Source organism: Cannabis sativa, chromosome 2 (assembly GCF_029168945.1).
Source record: "Cannabis sativa cultivar Pink pepper isolate KNU-18-1 chromosome 2, ASM2916894v1, whole genome shotgun sequence".
Lineage (NCBI taxonomy): Eukaryota > Viridiplantae > Streptophyta > Magnoliopsida > Rosales > Cannabaceae > Cannabis > Cannabis sativa.
In genome coordinates this window covers 34243479-34254031 of record NC_083602.1, presented here as the reverse complement: position 1 = coordinate 34254031, position 10553 = coordinate 34243479, and the positions used below count along the sequence as shown (strand labels likewise).

The following is a 10553-nucleotide window of genomic DNA, read 5'->3' as shown; positions in this document are numbered from 1 at the left end:
TTTTGGAAAATTCTATTTTCTTTTCTAAGTGTTTTTTGTAAAAATGAAAGAAATAATATAAACCCACTTAACATAACCATTTATTAAATCCATTTCAGCCAAAAACAATTAAATAAATAAACATTTAATTTCCAAATAAAAGTCACTAAAAGACAAAAAGTCATTGGGGCAAAAAGACCATTTTGCCCCTCCATCATAAAATCACATAAATCATACTAAAGGGGTATTTTTGGGAAATTCTAAATTCCCGGCCATTCCCGACATTCCCAATGTCTAAAACCCGTCCCCAAAATACTAACATACTAAGTTGTGATTTCTACTGAGCCAAACGCCGAGTTCCAAAATACCGGACACCGGAAATGCGAAATATAAAAGCTACTGATGACATAATCATGCATTTCTGAATTCCATAAATAACAGTAATAAATTATTTAAATAGCTATAAATAATTTCATAATTAAACATAACAACTGCTAATTTCCAAATTAACTAAGCGGGCTTTACAGATATTGAATTGAATTGATATTACGGTAAATTTTAATATATCTAATCAAAGTTCAATATCGGTCCCTTCCGATGTATGCTCCATACATCCAATGCTGGTAAACTTTGTCAATGCCCTGGAAAGGACATAACACTTATCCAAGGTGTAAGAATACCTATCACTGATTATCATGCCAGTCTAAATCCAGTGAACTGACAAATCAGGGAATAAACTTTCGAACATATAATCAAGATTATATTCTACTGTGCTGACAACACTATAATAATTAACAAATTCATATGTTCTGGACTTAAATAGAATTTATACATTATATATATAATGATGAAATAAATCATGTGAACCATGCAACATAAAATGTTAATACTGATCTTTATTAATAAGTAAATCTGATTATATTGAAATGGGTTTTATTTAGGGCACAAAACCCAACAATTGTATCCCCCATAATTTGGGGGTGCAACCTCTTCCTCTTCCTCCGCCTCGGAGGGGCTGCTAGGATGAATATCGTCCTGCTCTTCAATCTCCTGGACCTCAGCGTCCCCTTCGTGATCCTCCTCCTCCTGGACGGCTGGATCTTGTTCGGCGCTGGGCAAAGTGGCGTGCCGAGCCACTTGAGGGTCAGATGCGTTGGCCATACGCATTGCCTTTTTAGTACGAGCCATCATTCTGTGGCTGGATGAAATATTTAAGGAAGAATGCCTTTCACTTGAAGAAGGTGGGCTGGAACAGAGACGAGGATGGTCCTCGTGCAAGAGTTGAAGCAAGTCCTGGTCGATTCGATGTTCGCTCTCCCAAAACTCACCTGGGTTTATCTACAAAAGACAACACACAAGATGAGTGTTTGGTCGGAATATCGAAAGTTAAAACAAGAAAATATGCCAACCAGGAGTATTCAACAGATTAAAGAATAAGAATATTCAACGAAAAAGTCAAAACTCAGAAAGTTTGAAATTTTCTCGAGTTAAGGCAAAAAATTTCATGAAGCTTAGAATAAGCAAGATGAAAGACAGGCATTATGCAGTTCAGAAAGCAAACATTATGGAATGTGAAATTGCATGAACCATGGCAAAGGAAAATCGCAGAGTTTCTAAACTTAGGGTTTCCTACGTATCTTCTACAACAAAGTCGAAGGTGCATTCATAAAGTAAACATAAAGGAAATCGAGAACTTACTCAAGGATCAGATGTTTGGATTCAGGTAACGCCAAGCCAAACAAGCAGTTTCGATGAAGGCAATTCAGCAAACTTGAAGCCAAAAACCTATCTTTTTGCTCTGAACTTACTTAGCAAAGAAGGATGGTGAAAATGAGTTTTTGTACAAACGCTCACTGGTATTTATAGGCAAACAACAAAAAGGGGTAATCATTTCAAAAGAACCTCAGACGCCTCAGTTCCCCCTTAAAAGCAAATATGGGAAACAAAAAATAATCAAGTGCAGCCGTCAACCGTGGTGAGAGAAAATTGAATTTCGAAATATTATTTGTCAGAGCATTTATTAGCCGGAAACCGAAGGGACACCCAGTCAGCCTCACGTCGAGTCGCGAATAGACGCGCTTGACACGTATCACCCATCCAAATGCAACAGCAGCTCGGATGAAGTCTACACGAATCTTCAGAAGTCTCGTACAGACTTGGTGGGCAAATGTTATCCCAATTTTTGCACTCTGACGTGGCATCATATGATGGTGACACGTGGACTCGACTCCAAGTATCTGCTCGCAGGATATAGTCTGAACAAGATACCTCATATGAATGCTCGAAGCAAAGCGATCAGCAATCCGTACAGAGCGACCAACACTTAGCGAATTCAACTTTTGCATCGTGAGTCATCAAAGAAATCCCTATAGCTTCGGGATCAGATTGCGGAGATATGTCAAGCTGTCCAAATCCCACGATCAGTGTATTCTGCATTTACTATGCAATCTTTCTGCTTATATCCATTGTAACAAGAAGGGAAATACTTCCACTCAAAGCTCATAGTCCTATAAATAGTGATGCATGTTCACTGGGCAAAGGGTCGAAAGATTTTACTTAAGAGATTTATATAAGAATTCATATTGAGATATTGTTGTAAGAGTTATAAGAAAAGGAACCTTTTGTTGGAAATATTTTACCAGGAACTAGATTTATTAACAAGTATGTTTCCTTAACATTCTAATGTGAATTCTAAATTTAAATGTTACTGTTTGGTTTCTTTTTTTAGGACAAGATTAAGTTTTGTGTATCTCCTAAATCAAAGAGGGCTCATAAGCCTAGTGTAGTTTTACAGAGTCCTTACAGAAATGATTTTGGGTCTTCTGGTAGTAATGAAAAGAAGAAGAAAAATAATGTTAAAGGTCTATATCAGTTTAATTCTGGGTTGTTTGATCCTCTGCACGAACTTCAAGAAAAGGCATTTGATGAGTGGTTCTGTGTTGGGTTCAAGGATGAGAATAAGTATGTTTTATTGTTTTTATTATGTTATTTGGGTTAATTTTTAAATTTTTGCATATTTGATATTAAGTATATTGGTTGGTTGCTTTTTTTAGGTAGAAGAAGTTTGTTCAAGGGAAGAATATTTTTAGTCCTGCTTTAGATTTCTACATTGATAGTGTTCAGGACAAGTGGTGGTTTTATGATCTGTTGACCCCTGGGAGGTACCTTAGTGACTCGGTATAGTTAGTACTTTTTTTCATTTTAGTTATGTTGTTTTTAGTTATCGTTTATTTACTCAGATTCTAATCTCTTTTTTCTACAACAAATGGATGTAATATTTTACTACCTGCGAAAGAAGTTGAAGTATGATCCTAATGTTGCAGTGTCTGCAACAACCACAGATTATCATTTCTGTTTTAAGGTGGTTGAATTGTATGATAAGTTTGTCAAGTCTGGAAACAAGATTGATGCTGTCCCTAAGAGTAACATTGTTACTGAATACATGAGTGGGTATTACATGTATGCTAACAAAGATTGGCTACGTGTTGATCATGTGTTGATTTACATTCATATTAAGGATGAAAAGCATTGGATTTTGATCATTTTTTATATTAGGGCTAGGTGTCTCAATGTTTATCATTCCTTAGGGTCTAGACATGAGTTGGACAGGAAAACTGTTGGTTATGTCAAGCCATTTGCAGTGGTGTTGCCTATATGTTTTTCATTCGTTGACTATTACAGTAGGAGGATGGATATTGACACAAGCCAAGGATTTTTTAAAGGGAAAAAGGAGGAGGACATGCTTGATGTTTTTGTTGTTACTAAGTTACCTCAGCAAGTCGACAAGTATCTTGAAATGTGTTTATATTGTTATGATTTTTGTTATTTTTTTAGTATTTAGTCTAATGTTTGTGTTTTTTATTGTATTGTTTGTAGTGATTGTGGCTTGTTCGTTGCTAAGTATGTTGATTTCTTTATTCATGGATGTATTGACAAACTTCCAAATCCTTTAGATGTGGGGTTTTTTAGGAGGAAGCTCGCTGTTGAGTTGTATGTTCATGCCAAGAAGAAGCTGTTGAATGGTTATGATTCTGAGTCTGAGTTTCCTGGGAGAATTCCGAAAGCTTGACTGGATTGAAGGGATTTTGTATCTGCACTGGGATGAAACTTTTAGGTGTACTATAGTTGGAGTTTGAACTAGAATGAAACTTTTTGGTGAACTATTTTGGAGTCAAAGTAACTTGTTTTGTTACATTTTGTTTTTAGAATTGTAATTAAGCTCCAACTTTTTAATACATTTGTTTGTAAGTATTAGTGAATGGTATATCTAGACAATAGGATTTATATGTAGTATTACCTGGGTGTTAATCTCTCTTTTGTAGGTAACACTGCTGTGAAGGGACCTTTTAGTATCTTTTTTTGGAAATATGCAAGTATATAAGTAGTTAAATTTGTTGTTTGAAATGTTATCTTTTAATGAAAGGATTCAAGTTTATAAAGTTGGAAAGAAAGTGTGTTTTGTAGTTTTAAACTAATGTTTGTAGCTTAATTTTCATAAAACCAACAATGTTTTTTTGCAGAGTAATGATTTATATTTTTTTTGGTTGAATGATGGTTTTAATACAAATCAATAATCAAGGTATAGAGTAGTTAGTATGATTCATTTAGTAAAAAAAATAGTTATATTGTTTCTAATTTTTTTTTATGTAAACGTCCAGCTTGTAAAAGAGGAATTTTGTAACTTGGGTTTCTACAATGGTAGTCGCTTGCAACATATTTGAATTAGAGGTACACTTTAATCATTTTTTGATAATGGATAATGTATATTTTTTTATATGTTTTTTGTGTGTATATTTTGATGGTATCTTGTCACTGCAAAATACCAGTAATAACAATCAGTAACCAGTTCTTTTATCTCTCTAACCTATAATTTTCTTTAATTAACATTACCAGATATCAAGCCAATGGCAATATGTAATATACTATCAGTATAAATGAATTGTCCAACGTCAATTTTTTTTGCCTAAATGATAAAAATGTATGAATATATAATTTAAGCAACGTGTTAGTTTTTATATTAGTGATCAATCATATAAAATACTAAAAACAAAATTTAGACTTTAAAAATGAATTTAACTATTCTTAAAAGCAGTGTTCACAGATGACATGTTTTTTTATTCTTATAGTATTTGAAGAATGTAGGGAAACATTGGAAAGAAAATCTACTTAGTAGTTTCTCAATTTGAAAGTATTATTTTTATTTTTATAGTATTTAGATAAATGGAAGAATAATGGGTGGGCTATTCAATGTCTCTTTTTCTCTTTCTCTTTGGCTCGACCGCATCATTTTTGCAAGTCCTTCGGTTGTGTAAAGCCCGCTTAGTTAATTTGGAAATTATCAGTTAATTGTGATTAATGATGAAATTATTTATAGCTATTTAAATAATTTATTATACTGTTATTTATGTTATTCAGTAGCTTGCATATTTTGCATTTCCGGTGTCCGGTATTTTGGAACTCGGCGTTTGGCTCAGTAGAAATCACAACTTAGTATGTTAGTAGTTTGGGGACGGGTTTTAGACATTGGGAATGTCGGGAATGGCCGGGAATTTAGAATTTCCCAAAAATACCCCTTTAGTATGATTTATGTGGTTTTATGGTGGAGGGGCAAAATGGTCTTTTTGCCCCATTAGTGTTTTGTCTTATGTGAGCTTATTAAATGAAAATTAAATGTTTATTTTTAGTTTTAGTTGGCTGAAATGAAATACTAGAAGTGGCCTTGATGTTATTGATTCTTTTTACAAAAAATGCTAAGTGTAGAAAATAGAAAATTTTGAAAAGAACTCTCCATTTCTCTCTCTATTTTCGGCTGAAACTTTGGGCAGCAAGGAGCTGATTTCTCCATTGATTTTTACTTGTTAATCCACCTCCTCTTAAGGTCCATTGCAAGCTAGGTTGGTTCTTGTCTCTCCTTCTTTAATTTCTTAAGTTTTGATGAAAAAGTTGAGTAATGCATGTTAATTTGAAGTTCTTGCTGCTGTGATTTGTTGTTGTTTTCTAAAGTTTAATCTTGCTATTTTTAAGTAATTTAGAGCTAGTGTATGCATGATGGTTACTTGGAATCAAGTTTTGGGAGTTTTTAGTTCAAGAGCATGAATTTTGAAAATATATGTTGAATCTGTAAATTACTTGCTGTGGTTGATTATTTTCATTTTCAGAGGTTTAGTTATGCATATTTATGTAGGTTTGATCTAGCTTGATTGCATGTTAGTGGATTCTAACCAAGTTTGAGTTTTGGAACTCAAAGCTTGGTCTTTAATGGTGTTTTGTGATTCTGTGAGTTCTGGGTGATTTTGTTGCCTTTGAATGGTTATTTGGGGCATATAGAACAGGTCTGGAAGATCTTGCATGATTTGGGTTAGAATTGATCGAGTTATGAATTTTTGAAAAATTCCTGCGAGGAGGGAATTCGGTTGTGCAACGGAATTCGGATGGGTGTCCAGTAATTCCCAGAACCGGAATTCCGGTTGGGCAACCGGTCTACCGGTTGGGGAATTTTCAGAAACCCTAGTTTTCCTCGTTTTTATGTTTTTAGGGGTATTGCCATGCTTTTTATCGATAGGGAAACTTTTAGTTCCTAGTTTTAGTCCCCGGGAAGTGATTTAGCGTGTCACTTATAGCGTTGTGATTTTTATGGTTTAGGAGCCAGTAATCCGCCTCTCAGCTTCAGTTCCAGTCAGGTTGACCGGCACACCTGAAATCGGAATCCAGGTAAGATTAGTATAACAGTATGCATATGTAGATTACATGTTTAGCGAGCATGTAGGAAGCCTATTAGATTACATTAGTTGTATGTTGGCTTCGAACCATCCAACCCTGTCACGTCGGTACGAGCCGGAGTATGACCGACGGCGAGTATGACAGGTTTGACCGATCAGGCTGACACTTGGTTGGTGGTTCCGTGTTATTGACGTATCCCGTCGGTACAGGCTGGAGTATGACCAGCAGCCGGAGTATGACCGGTTCGACCGATCAGGAGGATATAGTAACACGTCGGTACAGGCTGGAGTACGACCAGCAGCCGGAGTATGACCGGTCAGGTTGTTACGTGTCAATAGTACCGTCCCTATGAACGTTCAGAACTCAGTACCATGTTGGACATGGCAGTAGTGGCTCAGTACCATGTTGGACATGGCAGTAGCGGGACTCAGTATCGTGTTGGACACGGCAGTTAGAATTATGTATGATATTATTATGCTTTTCTTACTGAGTCTGTCGACTCACAGTTTATGTTCATGTGTAGGTAAAGGCAAGGCTATAGCTGATGGACCGTGAGCGAGCTTATGAGATTGTACATGTCGGGGCGGTTAGGCCTGGAGCGTACGATCCTCGGGACAGCAAGGCTGAATTTTTATAACTGGTCGTTAGACGACTTTTATTTTTATGTAATGGTTAAACAGTTAAACCTTTTTGTAAATGATTTTATAATCGGGATCCCGAGTCTTTTGTAATATGGTTTATAAGTTTAATGAAAAAGCAAAATTTTAATTAATCACGTTTTTCCATAAACCTCGTTGATTAGCAACGAGTTGCACAGTACGTTTAAAAATCACGTAATACGCCTAAGGTAGTTAGGGTGTTACAGGTTGTGTCCTTTTTGTAAGCATCTTGCACATTTATTTTGTGTGGCTTTGTCTAGTGCAGTTTTATACCTTTGTTTCTTTGGCCTTCCTGCCGGTCTATTGTATATTGGTGGCAATACTTGTAGTTGTTTGATGTTATCAGGCAAGTCCCATGTCTTTGAGTCACCTATTAGTAACATAGAACCTTCATATGTTGCAAGAAATGCTTCTTTTGTGTAGTAGTATGAGCAATACTCATATCATTTTATGTGTCTTTTGATATTACAACCATTGCATGAGAACATGGCATTTCATCATACTGAAATCGTTGACACGTGCATGTTCTGTTTTGGATATCCACAATATAGGAGTTTCACAGTTCTTTTATTGTGTATATGACAATATTGGATGTTTGCACCTGTGAAATGTAAAAGAGGTAACCATTAGTATAACTGTTTTTTTTTTTACTTTGTGTGAAGTAACAGAATGCGCATAAGTAGCATATAAGTGAAGTTTTGAGGTTACCTTTAGTTTCTTACTGAGTTCCAGTTTATCCTTTAGTATCTTTTCTGGTATTTTTGCTAATGTTGTGAATGTGGACAAAGCTCTATTTTTGTTTTCCCATGACCATTTTTGAACCAAGCAACGTAGACATTCGAGCAGTGTTCCAATCGGTAGCTCTCTGATTTCTTTCAATGCTGAGTTCACAGACTCTGCTATATTGGAGGTTAATGTTGAGTAGCGTTTATTTGAGCTGTAAAGCCTTGTCCATTTTTCTAGGCCAACTTTATTTGTCAGGTAAGGACGAATTCGACTATCAATGTTGTCTAAGTCCCTCATGCAATAATCGAAGTCAGTTTGATTGTATGCTTTTGCTGCATAGTAGAATGCATCTCTTAGATCATCTCCTCCTTTCTGAATCTTGTTTTTATATTTTAGAACAAATGGAAGCAACATACCCCATGCATCAAGTTAGGGAATACTGATTTCATTGCTTTTGCTATACTTTCGTGTCTGTCAAAAATTATGCATTGGTCTTCACGCTCCCCATATGATTCTTTGAGCTTTTCCATGAAGTATTGCCATGATGCATCATTTTCAAAATCAACAACTGAAAAAGCTAGTGGGAATATGTGTCTGTCGACATCTTGTGCACTAGCAATTATCAATGTTCCTCCATTTGCATTCTTATGGAAAGTTGCATCAACCACAATTAGAGGTGTGCAGTGTTTCCAGCCTTCTTTTGAGACTCCTAATGCAAAGAATAGGTACTTAAAATGCCCATTGTCATGTTGGACTAAGTCTGTTACTGTTCCTGCAAAATTATGAGAGAGTATGGTCACATTAGAGCTACTGATTAGTTTTTATAAGATTAAGTGTAGTTTAAGACAAAAGAAGTTATACCTGGCTTACATTTTTTGATCATGTATAGAATCCCTGGTATTTCATTGTATGAATCATGTGTGCAGCCTATTACTTTTTCGGAAGCCTTCTCTTTTGCTCTCCAAGCTTTTTGGTAAGAAATTGAGACACTATAGTCTTCTGCTACATCATCAACAATCTCATTTGGCCTGTAGTTTCTTTTTGGATTGCTAATTTTTCTTTTGATGCAGTCAGCTATTATGTTACTTGTTTCTTGGGGGTGATTGTCATGGATGCATTCTATTGAGCATGTATGATCCTCCACAAGTTTTCTGACTTTGAAGAGATTTGTTTTTCTATGTTTTGTTGCCAAGAAGTACCATTTACAATTTTTATCAACACACACTAAGCTGTAGTCCTTTGTTGATGATCTTTTTACCCTGTGTTGTTCATTCATTTTGATTGCATATAGGCTCATCGCAAGCTTTACTGTTTCCTTGTCTTGGAAAATTTGCCCAACTCTTATTGTGTCAATCCTTGGATCATTGACGATGTTTGTTTTGTTTTCCCAGCTTGAGTTGGTAGCTTCTATAGTTCTTTCTGTGATGTAATTAGCTACTGAGAGTGCATAATCTGTCCATGTAGGAATTGGATCAGTCTCTTGTATATATGGTTCTTCATGTTCATAGGCTGCAGAGGTTCTGACAAAGCAAGTACTTTCTTGATTTAATAGTTAGTTGACAGTATCTAATGACTGTGTATAGTTAATGAATAGTGGGAAGGCAGCCTCATTGTCATTTTTTTTCCTGATATGCTTATCGTCCTTGATCCTCATTGGTGGTATACCTTCTTGTATTTGAAATTGTATTTCAAGAACAGTGGTGATGTTGTTTAATTCCAAAGTATGACAGATTAGTGTTCTCAGTTCTTAGTATGAGAAACCTTTTGGTATCAGTATACCTGCTACTTGATAATCTGTGTATAAGCATCTATCTACAAATTTTCCATTGTAGTATAGTACCGACAGTAAATGTTCCATGATTCTGTTATAGAACAGAGTAGTAGTTTTAGATAGAAGTAATCAATGTTTTATAAATTATATGTTTAGTTTCTTATTAAATATGAAAAACTTACTGGTTTTTGAAAATTTTTCTGTGTAAATCAGATTCTAGGAGCTGTGATCATGTTGCTTTTTTCTCTTCTAGTGTATAGAGGTTGAACATGATATCTCCTTTGTTTAACGATGATTCTTGAAACGATCGAAGAAAGCATAGTTTTTTTATTTTCCAAAAGTTTAGTTCTTGTGAAGTACTGTCTTAGTACCTTCAAGTAGCATTGACTGAATATGACATTTGCAAGTAGCTTCGAGTAGCTTCGAGTAGTTTTTCAATTTCACAGTCGAAGTGTTTGATCAAAGGTTTTATGTAAGGAATGACTGAATTTTGATGACGAAATTTTCGAGTAGCTTCAATGAGTTATCTCGGCACCTTCGATTAGCAACTGTACAGTTTGTTTTGATTTTTGTTGATCGAAGCTTTTGTCAAGCTTTAATGGTGTTTTGTTTTTGCAGGTTCGAAAGTTGCAGAGCTTCAATGGCACGGGTTGTGGAGGTTTGAATTTTCAAAGGTTTCTTTTTTGATTTTTTTTTTG

The 10553-nt window shown here is 35.4% G+C and overlaps 1 protein-coding gene across 1 annotated transcript; it reads right to left on the bottom strand.

Moving 5' to 3' along the window:
- Positions 1 to 7914: 7914 nt before the first annotated feature.
- LOC133034276 (uncharacterized) lies at positions 7915 to 9942 on the bottom strand. Its single transcript, XM_061109329.1, has 5 exons — positions 9864 to 9942; positions 8946 to 9593; positions 8501 to 8856; positions 8067 to 8456; positions 7915 to 7959 (listed from the first exon to the last, which is right to left on the bottom strand). Exons 1-5 carry the CDS (start codon positions 9940 to 9942, stop codon positions 7915 to 7917), a joined length of 1518 nt encoding a protein of 505 aa, XP_060965312.1.
- Positions 9943 to 10553: the final 611 nt, after the last annotated feature.